The sequence below is a fragment of the Simochromis diagramma genome, unplaced genomic scaffold (assembly GCF_900408965.1).
Source record: "Simochromis diagramma unplaced genomic scaffold, fSimDia1.1 OVJJ01000602.1, whole genome shotgun sequence".
Taxonomy (NCBI): domain Eukaryota; kingdom Metazoa; phylum Chordata; class Actinopteri; order Cichliformes; family Cichlidae; genus Simochromis; species Simochromis diagramma.
The window spans coordinates 5,845,446-5,865,606 of NW_024387040.1; the positions used below are offsets into that span (position 1 = coordinate 5,845,446).

Below are 20,161 nucleotides of genomic sequence, written 5' to 3' on the forward strand. Positions count from 1 at the left end.
AACTCTGTTCTGAAAGATACTGAAAAGGTCAGAGGAGAACTGCAGAGTTACTGCAACCAGCCGCCCTCCACGTCAGAATCATTTGATGTATGGCGAATATAAAAACACTGATTCTGTGGCATTAAACTTGAAAACGTATCGAGCAGGCGTCTTTTGTGTCTCCCGTTTTGCAGGAGAAAAGCCGTACATCTGTGAAATCTGTGGGAAGAGCTTCACAAGCCGGCCCAACATGAAGCGCCACCGCCGCACCCACACCGGAGAAAAGCCATACCCGTGTGAGGTGTGCGGCCAGCGTTTCCGCTTCTCAAACATGCTCAAGGCCCACAGGGAGAAGTGCTTCCGCGTCACCAACCCCATGGTTCCCGACGGCAACGGTGACCCCCTGGGCCTCGACCGGCCCTTGGCGCCACCCGCTGCGGACTCTTCCGGTCAGGCCCAGCTGGGCACGGCACTCCCTGCCACGTCCATGACTACACCCGCTGCTGCCTCTAGCCCCCACTCCCTCCACAGCACCCAGCTGTCCCTCCCCCTGCTGCACTCCATGGGGGGGCTGCCTCCTACCCCGCATTTACCCCCGCCGCCTCCACTGTTTTCTGCTGGTAGGATGAACTCCAACAACTAACAAATCTCTGTAGCATTGAAAGCACTTTGTTACTTTTTGTTTTATTGTTTTTCTTTGAGCTTTTAAGAGGACTCCTGCAGAGGGAGAGTGATGCGCCTCAGTGACATTTACACAGAGGGGAAGAACAGAAAAAAATGCTACATGGAGGCCTCGTCAAAAAAAGAAAAAAAAAAAGGAGAAAAAAAAGAACAAAGAACACACACACATAGTAATAAATAATAATTTTTTACTCTGTTGAATACAATAGATAACCTCAGAGTCCAGTAGGACGTTTCACCGTTACTTTTCGACTCATAAATTTCACAGATGTGTCCTGGTTTCATTTGGGATTTTTTTTCTGACAACTCGCCTCTCTCCTGAGCCTTGCACAATGTATTGATTGTAGCATCTTTTACGAAATGGTAGGAAGCGCTTCCTAAATCTCCACTCATACTGGGATCATGAGTAGAGGGAGAACCACGTGGTAACGAGAAGAAATGATTTATTTTTTGTTCTCGGCCAAGATGTAGCGAGCGGTTCTGGTCAGACCCAGCAATAACCAAATGCTGATTTGTCTTTGAGCGTATACATGTATATGGCGTTGCCAATAACCAAATCCTGTTAGCTCACCTGCTATAGTTAAGTAATGTAATTCAGCATTTATAATCGATCCTGCACCTTACATTTAACTCCAGTGATATTTAAAGTGTACTCCTAACCGTCTTCGTTTTTATTATTGTGAATAGTGTGTAATTCGTGGCACGTTACGTCATTTCTTTTAATTTTTTTCTAAGGACTTAAGGAGAAGTCGGCCGTGCAATGCAGCGTGTGGCGTTCGTGATGGTGTGTGTGCGTGTTTGAGATGTGAGGCAGAGACTTGAGATAACAATCGTCAGATCAACGTTTAGCTAATCAACATGCGAGCTTTCCCGAGTCAGGAGATGGAGTAATTTGTCGACTCTAATCTTTTTTTTGTTTTTTGCTTTTTTTTGGCTTACATTAAGCAGGCGTGCATCGTCTCCTGCGAGATCTGGCTATGAGATGTTATGGCACTTTTCTGTGACTTGTTAGTAAAACCTGATGTACTCTGACCTACAATATACGTGTAGGATGAAATTCAGTGTTACTGCTATTGTTATTTACTGCTTATTTTCCCAACTAAACACTGTCTGTGTGTTAGATGAGTGTAGGGAGAGCAATGTTCACAAAAACGTGCTTACGTAGCCGAATCAAATGGCCACATTTCATTGCAATCTGATGTAATCCGTGTTGTGAAGTGATAAATACTAAATTATAATCTAACAATTAAAATTCTTAAAGAGTACTGGCAGAGATACATTTTTGGCACATCAGATGTGGCCACTAAAAGGAGCCCTTAGTGTTGAATTATATTATAACAGAGTGATTTATTTTTGTTAAAACAGTAACGTGTAGCAGCTAATTAAAACTGGGGAAGCACAGCGTAATACCCCTGAAAAAAGGCTTTGGCTCTGTGTACACTTTTGGCTATTGTGTGTCATAACCATAGTAGATCTGGAAAAAAAAAATCATGATCCGAGTATAAACTGCTTAAAGGAATAGGTTGGAATTATCTTTATTTGCGTTCTTGTTGAGAGCTGAACAAGAAAATTGGTACCACTCAAATATCTTGACTATTTCTTAACCTGCACACCATAGTGACCAGAAATTGTAATTTTTTTGTACAAATTTAAGATATTTTACTTGTGATTTTTGCGTCGAATTTCACCGACCACTTCATTAGCTACACCCGTAAATTGGTCATTCATGCAAAGAGCTAATCAGCCCGTCACATGGCATGTAGACATGGTCAAGACAACATGCTCAAGTTCAAACTGAGCATCACAAAGCTGATTTGAGTGACTTTGAACATGGTATGGTTGTTGGATTCAGACGGACTGGTCATAGTATTTCAGTCTGAAAAAGACTATAACATAAAAATATCAAGTGAGCAGCAATTCGAGCAGATAGCACTCAAATAAGCACTTGCTGCTAACAAGTTGTGCAGAAGAGCATCTTTAACATATTAGCAGCAGAAGACCACACTGGGCGGCACTCCTGTCAGCTAAGAACAGGAAACTGTGGATACACGGGCTCACCTTTGCCATTTGGATAGCAAGGAAGAATTAGGGATAAGGAACATGAAAGCATGGATCCATTCTACCTTTGGTGCTGGTGATGTAATGGGATGGTGGATATTTTCTTGGCACACTTTAGGCTCCTTAGTAGGAACTGAGCATTATTTAAACACCACACCCTACCTGAGTATTGCTCCTAAGCATGTCCATTGCTTCCAGCAGAATAACATGCTGGTTCGAATGATCTCAGACTGGTTTCTTTAACGTGACATTGAGTTTACTGTAGTCAAATCCACAGTCACCATATCTTAACAGAGGTCCAATAGAACACGTTTGGGGTGTGGTGCAACAAGAGACTCATATCATGGATGTAGAGCGAACAAATCTCCAGCAACTGTGTGATGCTGTCATGTCAACGTTGAATCTGTGCCATGAAGAATTAAGGCGGTTCTGAAGGCAAATGGGGTCCAACAACAACTAGCAGGGTGTAACTAAAGAAGTGGCTCGTTAAAGTATTTGCACAGAAAATGCAGAATCTGTAGGCAAGTGACGAGGCTTTCGGTACCAGAATCATTCTGGTTTTCTTCCAGTAGTCATCAATTCCCAGGAAAGAAAGCATATGCCAAAATGCAGTTTCGGAACCTTTGTCTTTTATCATTTAGTCAACCTTTAGGAAGCCGTCGCCTAGATGTGCTGGAAGCGTCAAAATACTGTCAGTTTTCCCCAAAGGTTAAGTTAGCAGGTTAGTTTTTGGTTTTCCTGACTGGGAGAGTGTCACTATCCTCGGTTTTATATCAAATCAATTTAAGAGTGGTGCCAATCACGTCATGTAACTCCTATTTGAAAATTAAAATAAGAACTCTTGTTTGACACTTCAGTCGATTTTGCATTCGTATCGGTCTCTGAATACGCACTATCATTCTGCTCCCGCTCACTTTATCTACTTATAGCCTAACTGTAGTATGGCATTAACCTGTAAATATTGTTAAGATGTGCTTCTTCCTTGTGATTTATTCCTCATGTTTACATTCGGAGAGTCAGTTGAATGTGCCCCAAAATGTGTCCTGGCTGGTACTACGGAAAGTTGGAATTTGTGGACATGCTTTTGTAAATGTAATAAGCTGTTTTATATTTAAAAAAAAAAAATTAAGCACCTTCATGTAGTCTTATGTCTAAGCTCACCCCCTATGTATTTCTTCAATTTCCACGGTTAAACCGTTAGGGCCACGTCAGACGTAATTTAATAATGGTACACTTTGTGTTTTTCTTCATGTGTCCGATACCTGTTTTGTATTTTGGTTTGCTGCTTTTGTACAGAGTCCTGTTTGAGACTGCCCTTTAAATGATTTAAAAGTGTAGAGTTCTTGAATTTAATGTAACTGAACAATATCCTGGCTGTGATTACAGTGAACTCCAGGATTGGAAGTGAGCTAAAAATGAGACATTTGGAGCACTGTGAGGAGGTAATGGCCAACACTGTCAAAGTCAAATGAAACTTTATTGTCATTCGTGACCATACAGTGAATAAAACTCCTCGATTAATGTGCAGAAGAATCTAAAGACATAATAAGACATATAGACATATATGAAACATGCCAGTTAAGCTTTAATCTGGTAGGCTGATTGTTTAGTGCTGTTGCTCTCTTGTGGCAACTCGGTAAACTGCACTCCAACCCTTAGATCTACATTAATGTTCATAGTATGTGTCTCGTTATCGTCGAAGAAGCATGTAAAAGCTCAAAATTGAGATTTTTCCCACTTCCCTGTTTTAAGAAGCACTAGCCCAAGAGACAACATTGAGATACCGTGGTTACAGGTTGTGTGTTTGCCTTACATATGGAGGGATTTGAATGTTTTTGCGTTATGGATAGTGACAGTAGCTGACAGTAAAGGAGGAAGTATAGTAGTTTATACTACTGATTTATGCACTTTTGTTTTGTGTTTCCAGATACAAGGTGAAAATGGGTAGCAGACATGTATAAATTGAAGTAAATTCCAGCATTAAATTCCTTTTAGGTTTTTTTTAAGGGTTTTTTGTTCAGTGTTGGTCTGAGTTTGTGGTTAGTAAGTTGCACAGGTGTCAGCCCAGAGGCTGACCTTAGTTTTGTTTCCCTGAATAACTTTACTTGCTTGTGGTGTGGCATGTGGCACACCGAGGATGACTCTGTGTTATGCGTCAATCTGCTGGTGTTTCTGCATTCTGGTCAGTCTCTTTAATACTGTCCCACTGTTTAACAAGTATCCGTGACTCTTCCTTGAGGGCGCAATCAGTGCAGGCGGTTTCTGACTGGTTTGCTCACTTCCATTATCAAGAGAAATTACTCTTAGGTGTTTCCACTTTGCCTCTGTTGAAGGGACTTAATATGTGACTATTCTTTTTCATTGCATGAGAAAACATAAGGGAAGGACGGAGTTGCCAAATTCAATTACGAGAAAAACTTTTAGTGCACTTTATCCTTCAATCTAGTGGAGATACAGATATATTAGCAGTTTCCTTGATCCTTCCTTTCCTTAAAATACTTCCTTGCCTTAAAATGGGAAATTATCAAAATGCAGTTATTGACTAAATGTGTCCTTGGCAATGTTCAGTCCTCTGAAGTGAAATTTAAAGAGAAAAGGGACATCAAAAGTGTACCTGTGTGGAATCAGACCAAGAAACCGGCTGTAAATAAAGGCTTCCAAGCATGCATAGGATAGGAAATCAAAATTCATAATACTGCTCATATTTGAAATGATTTGATGATATTTAAAGCTCAAAATAGTGTATTTGTGCTAAGAATATATTTCTTTTATAACACTTGCACATTGTATCAAATATAGTATAAAGTGGGGGACACAGTAACCAGAGGAATTTGGGTATAAAACTCTAAATTGACTTGTTAATCCTCCTTTGTTTGTTTTTGTGAACTAGTCTTCCTTCAATCCAGCTGCAAAGATAAAGCCCATCTGTGACATCAGAACAAGACTTCAATGAGTTGTAAAGAGGAAATGTATCAGATATGGACATTTATTATCCCAGATATTACCTAAATTGTGAAAAATGAATTAAACAGGCTGTTTTATTATTTTTTTTAAGTGTTTTACAGTGAAACGGCAGTAAAGCTACGATTGTTAGACATGAAAAGGGAAATGTTGCACAGTGTGAAGGAGTCCTGTATTCCAGGCAGGTTGACTCTATGTATTTTGATTAGCCAAATTCTAATTTACTAAGGCTAGCAGCCAAAGGCTTGTATTAGATTAGGCAAAGGTGGACCTGTCCTTGTCCTTAAATGAAGGTTTGTCAGTGATTAAGTGGGTGCCTAGACACCACGGTGACTGTGCATTCTGCAGTGCACCCAAGGTTGCCACATAGCAAACTGTGAGAGTGGCACTTCGGAGAGTGCTCATGGGATTACTAAGTTAGGTCTCTCTCTCTTTATTTTCTTTTGAAAGCTGCTAATGATGAAGTGTGTATCCAAAAGAATTTTATTCTGTGGCCTTCACCTTCAAGAAAAGTGTTGGAAATATTGCTGTCTTATTTTAGAAACTGAAACTCATGATGGATATTGGAGAGAAAGTATTGTATTTCTTTTTGTTCTTGAGTAAAGAGTTGATTTTTTTTCTGTTAAATCTGTTAGTGTTTGGGTAAACACATGGAGCCCCAAAACTGACAAGTCTAATGATACCAAAAAGTAGCATTGTTAGTGCAATACAAATGAGATTTTAAGAGGTTTCACTTGTTCGAAACCACTCGAATATGGACAAAAGTAATTGACCACACACAAGGTGTAATGTGTAGGTTGCCCAGTACTTCTGTCCCAACAGTCTATATTTGGTTGGGTTCTTAAATTTTTTGATTGAGATGAAGCTAATTACCTCCTGGTTTTCACTAATGCCGCACACATTTCCACTAATTGTGGACAAGAAATTGTGTCAAATTTGATTACATTTATAGACAAAGGATTCATCTATTGTGGAAAAAAATGACAAGATCTAAAGCTTTTTATAAAACTTCAATTTACTTGGTTAAACTTTGAAAAGCTAACATAACAGTCTAAATGCTAGCACAAAAATAGTCTTTTGCGGTCTGTCGTGATGTCAAATGGCAAACTGTAGATTGACTATTACTAAGAAACTTTGTTTTTGAATACCTGTTGGCAAAAGAATAGATTGATTAACACTACTGTATGTAATGCTGGCTGGCATAGTTTCATGATAGCTGCCTAGCTAGCCAACAATCCTTGTGGGCACTGTTTTCAGCTAAGCTAGCCACAAAGCGCTCTAAGTTACTCCACAAGTATCACATGAATTTCAAATTAGTCACTGCCATTAACAAATACTCATCCATATTTATTATATATGCATTAGGAGAATTTAACACATGGTGAGGAAAATGAAACATCAATAGGTCAAAAAGCCTGAGTGAAGAAAAACGAGCACATGATTTGGCGAATAGTAACTGCAATAGTAAAATGAGAAAACCACAGAATACCTGACTGAATTAAATAACTTTGTGTTTGTTTTACTGAAAGTTTTATATGTGTGTGTGTGTGTGTGTGTGTGTGTGTGTGTGTGTGTGTGTGTGTGTGTGTGTGTGTGTGTGTGTGTGATATTCCTCAATTCAAGTTAAAATGAATCTTTTGCTACCTTTTGGCAGTTTGAGGGCTCCATATGAACTAAAAGTGGGAAACAAGTGTAATTTTTGCATGAGAAAGTTTAGTTGTTGTTGATTTTTTTAAATATATGTTTTATGGTGGCTTTCCCCTGTTTTTGAGTGAAGCTACATGTGATGGTAACCATAAGCATCAATGCCATAGTCTATTCAAAGCTGTATTATTCACATTCGCATCACATTGCATTTCCCTTACTCATACTGCAGCGGTGTTAAAGAAACCATAATGTGTACTGTTATTTGCTGACTCTCTATAATGTTAACACTACAACTTAGTTAACTCTGGTGTACAAAGCCCATGTGTAGGCAGTAGTCGTCACGTTCAGCTATGATAAAATACTAAAAACAGTACAAGGACAGTAGTGTCTAGAGGTGCTAATAACATTAGACTGTATTTTCTGTCTTTTATTGTATTATTGACTAGTGTTTACTGTCTGTAACACAACAGAGCGTAATGAAATCATTTCAATATTAAACAGTATAGATATATTATTGCAAATTCAGATGTGTCTTTGTGTTTTGTTTTTTATATTACAGTAGTGCTTTTTTTTGGCAACTTTGCTGCCATCTGTTGGGAAATGCTTATATTTTCCAGTCGGATTTAGACACTTAAATATTTTGATTTATTCCACACAGTGCAACAGGTGTCTTTAGGTTACTGACTCTGTAGTTTTAGTCTGAATCAGATTTAAACTTGTAGAAAGACATATATAAAATTATTATAGATCAAAAAGAAACAAAAAAACAAATCCACAGTATTAATTTGTTATAATTAGAAAAGCTACAACAAAAAATCAAATGCGTAAAATAAAACAGAAGAGAACAATGAACACATTGAGCTGAATATTGATGTCTGTGGCCCTGAACCGTTCTTTGGACTCTGGTACAACAACTGTGAACTAAACAGGTTCATGTTCATAAACGGGGACTGGAGGGGGTTTTACATCTTGGTGAGACGCAAGGTATTCAGTCGCACCCCCAAAACTGAAGCCCCTGAGGCGTACTTGATTTCTTTCAGGATCCCATTCCACTTCTTCTCCATCTCATTATACCTGAGGAGGTTAAGAGACAGTCGTCATAGTTTTTCCCAGGGCTCCTATCTCCCTCATTTGCGTTTAAACTTAAGTAATTATATATCCACTATGAACTGAAGCAGGACGGTGGCATCTTATGTTGGGTTCACTGAGTAACATTTTAAATACTAACACAATTGAGTAAATACTAAATATAATTAAGATTACAGTTGTGCAAAGACAATTTAACAGTTGAAATAACTTTTTTTTAAAAGTCTGTTACGATCTACCTCCAGATGTCGTTCATCTCTTTAGGAAGAACCTCTTCGCTGTCCTCTAAAGGCATCATGGCAAAACCTCCAACAGCGTAGAGGGAACCAGCCAACGACACGAGATTCAGGGAGCTACGTTCCTGAGGAAACGGCACAAAGTCGGACCACCTGCACCACGTTAACACACACACAGAAAAATGTTCAGTTAGATAAACCATTTAGCCACAGTTTTATTACATTTATTATGATGTGTTGTAACTTTACACTGACTGTGTGCTTTACAACAGATAATTAGAAACAAACTAAACTAAAAAATAAAGTAAAAGAAAAGAAATATAAATATAAATATAGGAAACTCACTTGTTGGTAGCAATATCATACACCTCCATAGTGTCTGTCAGGCCGTTGTCAGTGACGCCTCCTGCCACGTATATTTTGTTTTCATGAACGGTGGCTCCACATAAGGAGCGTGCGTGCTTCATGGGCGCGAGCTCCTTCCATTCAAAACGCTTGGCGTCGTAGGCACACATCTTCTTTAGACAGCTCCTTTTTACAATAGGGACAAAGACTCACAATAGTGACCTCTGAGATAAAGAAAACCCTCCTTTAAATCCTGAAGCCTTTTAGGGTCACACTTTTAATATGAACATTAATATTTTGCTTGAAGCATGTACTCACTTGTTGTCTCCCTTTCCTCCAATCACGTATACAGTGTCATTATGAGATAATGTTGTATGGCCGTAAACTGGGTATGGAATTGGCTCTGACTCGCCCCATTTAAAGGATCTGTGAATGACAAAACACATTATGTAGTTAATTATTAAGGATGACAAACTGAGTGCTTTTCCCCAAAAATTTCATACATGAACTCAAGGCTGTACTCACTGTCTGTCGTATACCAAGACTGAATCCAGCATGTGCTCCTGCTCCTTCAGCTCCTTTCCTCCCAAAACAAAGATGGAGTTCTCAGCCTCGCCCATTCCAAACAGAAAACGGGGAGAAGGCAGGGGAGGCATGCCGAGCCAGTCGGCACTGACCGGGTCGTACTGTGGTCACAGGAGTCAAACATTTGTAAATGTTTACAGTGTACAGAACTACAGTGTAGAAAAATATTTGCACTGAACTATATTTGTATGTGTACCGCATGTAATTGGAAGTTTTTCATCTTCTCTTTTCTTTCTACAAACTTTGTCTTGACGTTCTCCTACCTGCAGGAAGTATGAGCACAGTGGATCATCCTTGTTCTGTTCATCAAAGAATAATCCTCCGGCCACAAAGATCTGGTTCTCCTTGGTCACCAGGCTGGCGTGGTTTTTGGGAATCTGTGTGGAAAGTGATGCCAGAAAGCAGTCGTTCCCCGTTGGGTCGTAGGCCACAGCGCCAGCATCATTAACCATCAGGATCAAGTCTCTGACAAACATCCCAAATCGAAGATTATCATTCAGGATGCTTGGGAGAAGGCCCTCTTCATCATCTTTATCTTCACTCTCTCCATCATTCCCTGCTCCACCATCCTCCTCCTCCTTGCTTTTTCTTTTTTTAACTTCTGGCATTTTCCCAGCGTGGGCATCCTTAACCAGCTGGAGTTTCTGCTGCAACTCGGGGTTAGAGGAGATAAGTTTGTGTTTCTCCACTTTTTCTCTCAGATAGTCCTCATTGACAAGACGCAAACGAATGCAGTCCAACAAATTCGGCAGCTCTTTCTCTCTGGTCTCTTTGTTCCGGGACACCCAGTTCATCAAAGCTTCAAATACCTCCTCTTCTGTCTCTACGTTTAGATTGTCATTTGATAAAATGGCTGCCAGCTCACTGGGAAGCAGCTGGAGGAATTCTTCATCTCTGGAGATGAGCTGAAAGCGCTCGCAGGCATAGTTTCGAGCAGAGATGGCCAATCTGGGACAGTCCAGCATCAAGCCGAGCCTGAAGATAGCCAGACAGTTGCTGAGGCTTAGGCGCTTTTGTAAGAAAGACACACATACAGTGAAAATTGAAGGGATCTGGTACATATTAGCGACAGCAAAGATATCCTGGACATTCTGCTCGGTCACATTGATCTTGGAGGTGTACAGATACTTCACGATGAGCCCCATGACACCTGGCTCCACATCCTCCAGGATAATTTCCCTCTTTTTGCTCTCGTCCAGGTCAGAAAGAAAGATGGAGCGGAAGTATGAGCTGCAGGCACACAGAACGAGCCGGTGGCAGGGAAACTCTTTGTCTTTGATCTTCAGCACACAGTCGACCAGCTTATCATTCTCCAGCAGGTCATAGAGGCCATCCTGGAGTAGAGTCTGCTGGTACAATCTGGGCTCGTCCGCTGGGTTTATAGGCAGAGCCATCGTTCCTGGCAGAAGGAGTATGAAGAGCCTTTCAGGGGCTAAAGAAATCAAACAAAATGTATCTCCTCTATAACTAAGCTGTTCTAGTTTCTAGCCTGGAAAGAGGATTTAAAAGAGTATTCAGACACACCAGAGACAGCCCACTTCCTCAGCTGTCCTGACCCTTCAACTGAACTCCAACTGGAGGTTTATTTATAGACTGGGTGCTCGGTGTAGAGCAATGGGCTTTATTCTGGAACTTGAAATGTAATATCCATGCTTCCCCTTGTCCCACCTCGAAGTCCACACCGACCCACTCCCAGACAGCTGACACACTGCTTAATGGGAACTGTGTCCAGCATGAGTCATGGCGGACCCTGGAGTACATGGTTTAGTAGGCTTCTCTGAGGGGCTCATCTTAGCATTTTGTAGCATTACATACATGTGACGATGACTCTGTGGAAAACAGAGGAAACTCTGAAATGACTAATAGATTTATTTTAATACACAGAATGTTTAACATAGTGTTCTTGTTCATTTCAAAGAGACAGTTATAAATAAGGATTTGGCAATATATTTGTTCAGCTGCTTCGCTCTTTTAGACCAGTCTTTTTGCTAAGCTAACAGTTCTCAGTTTATTGGTGATCTGATAGGCTGCCACTACCACTATGAAAATTATTGTTTTCTAAAGAGCTTAATTAGTTTAAGTGTTGTTAAGAAGCAATTTATTTTATTTGAACAGAACCAAAACACTTTCATTGAAAAAGAAAGGCATGTAATAACCCAGGTAAAATGGGCCATTTAAGGTTTGACTGTCTTAGCTCTTTAAAAGCTGTCTTTAAAAGTAAACAGTACTTAACATTTAGCATTTGATGTGATTCGTCTGAGATTGCAAGGATGATGGTTCATTTTGCCACAGAAAACTCCATGGTGAGTGACCTGACTTGTTAAAACTTACTCTTCAATAATAAGGTGAATAAGAACCAAATGAACATCTAGACATTTTGATTCATAATCCATGTTGTGCTGTCCTCTGCCAGAAAAATGCAGATAATTTTCTCAATTAAGCAAATTTGTATGAAAAAACATTTTTAATTACCAGCCCAATTTACCCTCATGTATTAGATAAAATGGGTGATTCATTTCAGGTAAAGTGGGCCACCCTCTGAGTTGAGTTTTTTAGATATTTTTAAAGTTCCCCATTTTAAAAATATTTTGATATATTTCTTATTCTATGTCTTACATTCCATTTTCACATTACACTACCTGAAAAAAGGATGAAAGAAACATGTTGATATAGAAGTGATAAATGTGACAGACATCAAAAGTATTTTAAAAATACAACTAGTGGGTAGAGGGAAGGATGAGAGGGGCTTTGGCTGAGTACAGTGGGACATTTTCACTGATCAGCTGAACCATTTTACCCTGAACACTGCTCGTGTCAAAAAACATGGGACAGCTAATGTCTCAAAAGCTGTAGAGGCTCAAACACTCATGTTTTATTGCATCAGTTTAACACAAAAATATTAAAAACATTTCAGGTAATCATGAAAACACAGTTAAATGTCACACATATTTTTTTTCTTAGTGATTTGCCAAAATTACCTGGTAAATTTACCCTAACAAAAAAAGGAAACCTCCGCTGTTTGATGTTATTAAATCCATTTTATTGCCTTGTTCTGGTCAGAGCAGTGATTCACCACAGGTGTCTGTAGCACTCCCTCCCAACAGTATTCAAAGTGTTTTCCATGTGGAAGCAGCAAACAGGATTCAGTGACAAAGTGCTGACGTAATGCAACAGAAATGGCTCACGGTACTATGACAAGACTCACCACTGACTCATGTAGTGTAAAAAGCGCAAGCAGTTTCATCAGAGAGAACAAAAACCTGCATAAACACACAAAGTACAAATGTTTTCACTAATCTTTGCAGTTTACTTTTGCTCTAGACCAATCACAGTCCCGACAATGTAGTTTTATTGTTAGTCCTGGTTAGTATACAGGTGAACTTCACAATATGTTACAGTAAATATTCATTTACTGTAATTTCTTTTTCCATTAAGTTTTAAATTCTCCTTTAGGTAAAAATACTTAAAATTTTATTTACAGCGAGCTTGTCTGCATCCATTCAAACTCATAATACTGTTAGCATTTGGACAGAACTCACAATTTTCATCATTGTAACCATTCGTTAAAAATTAAATATCTACTCTGCTTTTTCTTTGCTGGGATCTGCAACTGGCTGAGCAGCAGTGGGTGCAGTTGCAGAGGTGGTAGGACTGGTGGCAGCGTTTGGAGGCGGTGCCGGTGGGAGTGGATCGGGATCGTCTATGAGTGCCTGTCTCCTCTCTTGCTCCTTGATCACTTGAATCAGACAGTAGGTCACAAACATGACGATGATGGTGGTTATGGGGAAGCCTGGGAAGGTAATTCATTGTTAATAAGCTGGTAAGAAATGGCAAAGTTGCCTCATAATTAACAACCAAAATCACCTTTTAGAAGCATGCGTTTGGCAACCAACTTTGCAAAGTCCAAACTGTTCAAGGCCAGAACGTTGTACAACACAATGCTCCAGAAGTTAAAAGTGTTGAAGATGGCTCTGATGCGCCGAGACATCGCTTCTGACATTGCCATCTGCAAATCATATTTATATACAACAAGCACATTAAATCCCTTATCCTTTATAAACTGCTTATTGATGTGTACAAACAAACTCATCTAACCAACCTCAAAAGAGCTAAATGGCTCCACGGAGAAGAATTTGCCTGTCCACAGCTCAAAGTTGAGACCAAAACAGTTCAGGAAAGCCCAGACCAGGACCACCTGACAGGGTCCCAACCAGAGGATGGTGATGCCGAAGGTGCACAGTGTAGCCACAAGCTCCTCCACCATGTTCTCGTGCTTTCCACCCAGGTAATTATACACATACCTGTGGATTAGGGCTTCATCAGAACCTTTGCTTTTCAAATGATTAACATGACTTTAATATTGGTGGCCTTTTGGAGACACTCACTTGCACAGCCAATCGTTGATCCCTCTGTCGAAGTGACTACAAAACAAAATCAGCTTTAGTACTATAGAATTATACCACATGTACGCCTGGAACCACTCACATGTGTTCAAGCCTCACTCACGTTTCAGCAAACACATAGAGCATGGTGATGCATTTTGGTGGTTTAGGAGGGTCAAGGTGATCCAGTCTGGATACCGTGTTGATGACTCCAAACATCACAGCTGCTTTCACCCAGTCATACACCAGGTTAAAGTAAGCCAGCCCCACTGGAAACAATGCAGTGACATCAGTTCTGCTGCAAGTTTCCTTTCATCTCAAATAATTGAAATTAAAACTGGAAATTTTTCATGTTAATGTTTGTTTGCATAAAGTCAAAGCTTTTAATTATATGTTAATGTTCAGTCTTCATTTGTGCTTTTTTTTTTTGCATGCCGTTGGGTTTAAAAATATTAAAACGGGAATTTTCGGGAAGTGGCACAGACCTAGAGCCCAGTCAGACAGGTGCTTCATCAGCTTCAAGTCAGTGGGGATGGTGAGGATGTACATGAAGTGGAAGAGGATGTCCACTACAATGATGACGATAAGGTGGATCACACCGTGCAGGTTGATATTCCACATCTCCCGCTCTTTCCTGGTAAGGTCACACCTGTTGACCTGCAGAGGGCAGCAAACACACGTCACAACTACGGAGAAAGCCAGAAACTTTCAGCCTCTGCAGACAACAGGCCCTGTTATTTAGGGATATTTTAAACGTCAGATTTTTTTACTGATGGCGACATAAATGCATGTAAACTTTACATTGTGTGTTCTAAATATCTTCATGAACAGTAAAGAAAAGTAAAAGAAACCATCAATTTTAGGTCACATGATCGTTATACTTAATAATTTTGTAACCTGTAAAGAATCAAATTCAACTTACTTGAACATAAAATTTATCAAAAGTCATGATAGGCCCGAAATAGAAGAAAGGGAGGTAGAAGTTGTACTTGAGCAGCTCCAAGATGTTGTAGTTGCCATCTTTTCTTTCACAGTTCTCCAGAGCAAAACTCATACAACGCATGATTGTAAACCCACATCCTCCATAGAAGAAAACAGGACGCAACTCAAAGTCCCCTTCCACAAAACCTGCCTGTTTAGAGAAGACATGGGGAATCGACCATGAGAAATGTATAGACAATACACTGAGGTGTTTGGGTGCCAGCAGCTTACCTGCCAGGAAATGAAGGGTTCACACTTGAATGTAGCCAGCGTACAAAGGCCAGTGACGAAGCAAAGCCAGCGGATTTTCACTAAAGAGATGCTGTAGAGCAGGATACAGTGGGAGAGGATGAGGGTGACATAAGTCCAGCCCATGCTGGTCCACACAGCAAGCAGGCCGTACACCATATATACCAAGGACCGATACTGTGGGACAGAAAAATGGTGTCACCCTTGTAGTTTAAAAGTTTTCATACATTCATCATGGGCATGAATATCATCTTTAACGAGTGAATGATACATACAGGGTCACTTAAATCTTTGAAGGTTCTACAGTGTTTTTTAACTTGATGAACCCAAGAGATATAAACTTGCTCCAAAATCAACATCCTCTAACTCAACTGAAATTTACAGCAGCCCACATGGACAAGCCAAATATCTCATGGAGAATAGTTTTTATGCTCAAATAAGAAAAAGATTGAGCAATTATAACACATATACAAGAGGTATGTTAGGTCGAGTAAAGTTGAGGCTTTCAAACCGAAGAACAATGTCCCAAGTGTCAAGCATGGTGGTGGCAGCATCATGCTCTGGGGCTGTTGTGGTGCCACTGGTACTGATACATTGCACAAAGTGGACGGAACAATGAAGACTGAGGACAACCTCCAAGTTTTTAACCTTCACCTCAACAACCAAACGGTTAAAACTTAGAAGCAACTGTGTTTTATAATGGCTAAAGCAGGCTAACATTAAGCTTCTGGACTGGCCTTCCCAAGGGGTTGACCTCAACCCTGCTGAAAATTTTTAGACCACACTTAAAAGGCAGGTTCATGCAAGGAAATCAGACGATTTAAATGAACTCTTGTGCACCCAGTTCTTGTTTTTAAGGTCATTAAAGATGTATGGTGTTAGATCATACCACCCTGGGAAAAGAGCAGCTAAAAAAAACAAAAAAACAAATAAAAGCTCAGCTGTGACAAAGAAGATTTTGAGGTTGCCAGATAATGGTGAGAAATAAACTTGGGTTCATTGCAGTTCAGTGCTTCACTCAGATTATTAACACTAGCAGTAAATATTGGATCTGTCCTATACTACATTAATCCGCCTACAGAAGCTCAATGAAAACAATCCATCAATCTGTCAGGAGAAGCACCTGTGGAGCCAGCATGGAGCAGATCTTGGCAAACAGCACATGACCAGAGAGCGCAAATATGATGTGGTCTCTAAAGGTGGAAAACCACATCAGCCACTCGAAATCTGCAGTTTCCTGTAGACCAGCGAGGACAACAATATTAGAAATATGAGAACACTTCTGCAAACAAATGATGACAAATGAGCTGCATTCATTTTCTTACCATTTTCCTCCCAAAGTAGTACCATCCTGGCTTCACGCTGGTTTTGAAAGTCTTTCTGTTTGCACTGGCTAACAATGGGACAATGGGGGGGGGGGGGATACAACATTTTATAGTTTGGTACAGAAGCCAAGAGTTTCTGTGCACCATGTTTTCTTTTCTTGCCCTTGAGTGCAAATGACAAACCTTTGCTAGATTGACAGTGAAACAAATGTAGGCCAAACAGAGGGACTATTTTCTTCTTGTGCTCGGTGGTATTAATACCGACACCTGTTCTCCTCAGCGTGGTCTACATAGCTCAGACTCCACAACCTTACACTGTGACACTTCCCCCATATGTATACTTCACAGTGTATTGTCTGTACGTGACTGTGCTACAGTCTCAGATGAACTTTGCATTCGAGGAATCTAATGTATGCAGATCAGGAAAAAGAGGAAAATAATTTAGTCAAGCTTTGTTTTAGTCCTTTTTATGATTTAAATTGCAAGATAATTTGTTTATAAAGTATAGATAGTCTAGGATAGAGTCACGGAATTAATATATGATTAACTAGTACTTCATAGGTATTTCTATGCTATAAATATAAATAGATATCCTTTAAACAAAATGGTCTTCTTAGTAGTTTTCTGTCACCTAGTCCTGTGCTGGTTCATCATATTCTGTACACGTTTAGTTGTTGGTCACCTCTGGCTCAAAAATCACATCATTCAAGAAATACATGTGACCAACAAGCAAGCAGAGGGAACTAACCAGGAGCTAGATGCAGGTCTCTGCGGTGCATCGACCAACAGGTCCACCTGGACTTTCCAGTTTACCTGGGAAGAGTACTCACCCAACTCTAACACTACACTGGTCCTTTTGAAGTTGAGGTTCTGATTAACTCTGTGTGTGTCTGTCTTAAGCTACCCCAGAATATGAGAATTGACAGCATGTGGAACGTTGCACATATTCCAGTCGAAACCCACTTAGTCCAGTCTGTTGTACCCCCCTTCCAACCCCCCTCCAACCATCTGGGTCATTGATGGACAGCTTGCCTACACAGTTAGTAGCATTTTGGATGCTTCTGTGCAGAAACTCTTGAGAGAAATTTGCAAAATTTGTTTAAAGAGATTCCTGTGGGAAAAATTAAGCTGTGGACTTACCTGTTAACCTGACATCAGACCTCGTTGTGTTAAAGCTTTCAGATACAATTCCTGGTATTTCATTGTTGTAAATAAACCTGTGAACTTTTAACTCAGAGTCCTAAGTTTGAATCCACCTGCACCACCAGTTAGGACAGTTTTCATTATAAATGACCAAATACAGTAGGCTTAATATTCGGATACTCTTTTTCTGTGTGCATGTGTGTCAGTGTGTTAACTCATACTCACAACTGGACACCTCAAAGATCCAGCTAGTGGCCCAGAACATGGCCAGACACAAAACAGTGTTGTAGAAATAAATCTCATACTTGGGAAGAGCAGCTTTGAGCCCCATGGCGATGCAGTCAGGACAGCACGGAGCTCCGGAGGCTCCTGAATATAAACCACAGAGAAGTCAGAGTACTTTAATCTGTCTGTCACACCTAAAACAGGCGGTGCCAAATAGCATTCCTGAGTTATCCTGCCTACAGTAAGACACATATGCCAGAGGTTCATCCCCTTTCCCCTGATGTTATCTTTTATTTTGGGGATCCTTTGGATCCCAGTCACTGCTGTACAACAGGAAGGGTGGCACATTATTCTTCATGAACAGCTGTAATCCTAAAAATAAACTGAGCCTCACAAAAAGTGTCACAGTCCTACTGCAGTATTTGTATGAGGGCATTTATTACATTATTTTGCATAACCCAACTAAAATAGACCTCTAATCCATCGCTGATTCTAAATTTAGGTAACTGTCATCCGTGAACTTTCTGTGACACATTATCAGAGATGGAAAGTAACAAAAGCCATTTGCTTCCTCTTAACCTGTGACTATCACAGAGGACTTTCCACATTTTTACTGTACTTATCTTTTTACATTTATCAAATGGATTAATAACTGCTAATTTTAAAGATTATTAGTCCAGCTGTCAACGAAGTTTCCACATCCGTTATTCAAAGGAAAGCAGAGCAGTAGGATTTTTATTTTATTTTTTAACACTTCAGAGTAAAACACCATCAGTGTTGCTATTAGATCACTCTTACTAACACATCAGATTTTAAATGGTACTTTTAAAATGGTATGTTGTTTTTTCTGGTTTATTTACACTTAGGTAGTTTAAATTGAGCAATTCTTAAGCTTTTTGGGACCAGGAACCACTTATAGGATTGCAGTTTTTGACTTAACCGATGATTTACTCAAGGATTTCTCTATGCTCACAAGCTAGCCAGCTGGCTAATAAGGTAAGCTGTGTAGCAGCAGTGGCTGATTGCACCCTGAGATCTACGAATGACTTCATGACATGATTGGTCACGATGCTGTTGTATCAGAGTTTCTAATAGTCCAGTGATAACATGGGAAGAATTAAGTCACATGACATGCTGGTTTTACTGGCATAAATTAATCACACTTTTCATAGTCGCCATGTTGTGAAGGGTGGAGCTGACAGAGGAACTGAGAGACACTGAAATACCATAGGGGTCATGACTTTTCTGTTATATGGGAGGCCTGCCCTAAAACATATTGTATCATTATTATTTTTATTATTGTTAATATTATTATTAGTAGTATTTTGACTCTAATAGGTACCAGAATTTGCTTTAGTAAGACTAGAAACTAGCAACTAAGGAACAGTCAGAGTCAGCTATAGCAAAAAATCAGTTAAACCTAAATGAACTGTATTAGTAGGCCTGGTCGGATAGTTTAATATTTGACGGTTAAACGTATCTTACAAGATCATATTTGATTTGATTTGCATCTGCATAATAAACTGCATAATTCACTATAAGCATGCCCTCCTATTGTGCCAAAGAGTGGTTCTTTTCACTATTTATCTATTGCTTTGTGGATTCTGATGCCTCTTCTTTGGTACAATAAGAACCTGCTTTCTCCTCCTTATTTAATATATTCTGTTCCAAAAACCTTGCTGTATAATGCCTGATTTTAAGCTTCAATTATTTAAGAATATTGTTTCTTTGACTTGTTTGACACATTTCTCATTTATCATAAAAAGGTGGAGGGTAAACTGACCGATTAGAATTTAAAGTGCAGCTGCTGCTATTTTTAACTAAACGATTTCTCTCTGATGAATTGCAGCTTAGGCTTGCACACAATGAAACAGCTACGTGTTGCTATAAGAGAAAAATCAAACTCAGCTAAATGAAGCAACAATGAACTACAGTAAAACCCCTTCCTGCTTTCTCTTCACGGTGTCTGAATGAGATGCATGCTGTTGAAATGCCACATGGTCATGCACTTCAGTTTGTCCTCCACACCACCTGTTGTGATACTGACCTTGATCGCAGTAAGCCCAAAGTAGTTGTTAAAGAAAATTCAGATTGTTTCAAAGGCACTTTAAAATGTCACATAAAAAAAGAACATGGAAGGAAAGGTAAAGTTTTGCATCTGCTGTGCTTCCACAGAGTGCAGGTCAAGCTGCAGGTCCCTCCGACTCCCTGAGAGGGAGCTGCCACCAGTTAAAGGTGACATGATGTATTTGTACTTTGTCCACTGACACAGAGGGGG

The 20,161-nt window shown here is 39.9% G+C and overlaps 3 protein-coding genes across 3 annotated transcripts in view; 1 reads left to right on the forward strand and 2 right to left on the reverse strand.

Moving 5' to 3' along the window:
- Positions 1-7,103, forward strand: part of zbtb47b (zinc finger and BTB domain containing 47b) — a 31,859-nt gene extending 24,756 nt beyond the window's left edge. The window contains exon 6 of the mRNA XM_040043955.1: positions 174-7,103. Coding sequence (XP_039899889.1) covers positions 174-622 — 449 coding nt within the window. The 3' untranslated portion in view covers positions 623-7,103. The remainder of the gene's footprint in view (positions 1-173) is intronic.
- Positions 7,104-7,406: 303 nt separating this feature from the next.
- On the reverse strand, positions 7,407-10,972 carry klhl40b (kelch-like family member 40b). Its single transcript, XM_040043959.1, has 6 exons — positions 9,842-10,972; positions 9,519-9,679; positions 9,312-9,419; positions 8,994-9,179; positions 8,652-8,801; positions 7,407-8,400 (listed from the first exon to the last, which is right to left on the reverse strand). The coding sequence occupies exons 1-6, from the start codon at positions 10,970-10,972 to the stop codon at positions 8,289-8,291; spliced, it is 1,848 nt and encodes a 615-aa protein (XP_039899893.1). The 3' UTR covers positions 7,407-8,288.
- A 1,624-nt stretch (positions 10,973-12,596) lies between these two features.
- hhatlb (hedgehog acyltransferase like, b) lies at positions 12,597-20,131 on the reverse strand. Its single transcript, XM_040043960.1, has 12 exons — positions 19,931-20,131; positions 17,884-18,027; positions 16,516-16,583; positions 16,314-16,427; positions 15,173-15,367; positions 14,883-15,092; positions 14,446-14,617; positions 14,085-14,229; positions 13,964-13,999; positions 13,678-13,879; positions 13,443-13,584; positions 12,597-13,368 (listed from the first exon to the last, which is right to left on the reverse strand). Exons 2-12 carry the CDS (start codon positions 17,987-17,989, stop codon positions 13,157-13,159), a joined length of 1,602 nt encoding a protein of 533 aa, XP_039899894.1. The 5' UTR covers positions 17,990-18,027; positions 19,931-20,131; the 3' UTR covers positions 12,597-13,156.
- Positions 20,132-20,161: the final 30 nt, after the last annotated feature.

Coding starts and splice junctions, on each gene's coding strand:
- hhatlb (XM_040043960.1), bottom strand. CDS start 17,989: ATGGGGCTCAAAGCTGCTCTTCCCAAGTATGAGATTTATTTCTACAAC. Junction 15,093..15,172: donor AACCCTTCATTTCCTGGCAG/GTAAGCTGCTGG, acceptor TTCTCTAAACAG/GCAGGTTTTGTGGAAGGGGA. Junction 14,000..14,084: donor CTCTATGTGTTTGCTGAAAC/GTGAGTGAGGCT, acceptor TTTGTTTTGTAG/TCACTTCGACAGAGGGATCA.
- klhl40b (XM_040043959.1), bottom strand. CDS start 10,972: ATGGCTCTGCCTATAAACCCAGCGGACGAGCCCAGATTGTACCAGCAG. Junction 8,802..8,993: donor TATGATATTGCTACCAACAA/GTGAGTTTCCTA, acceptor AACGTGGTGCAG/GTGGTCCGACTTTGTGCCGT. Junction 8,401..8,651: donor GAGATGAACGACATCTGGAG/GTAGATCGTAAC, acceptor TAACCTCCTCAG/GTATAATGAGATGGAGAAGA.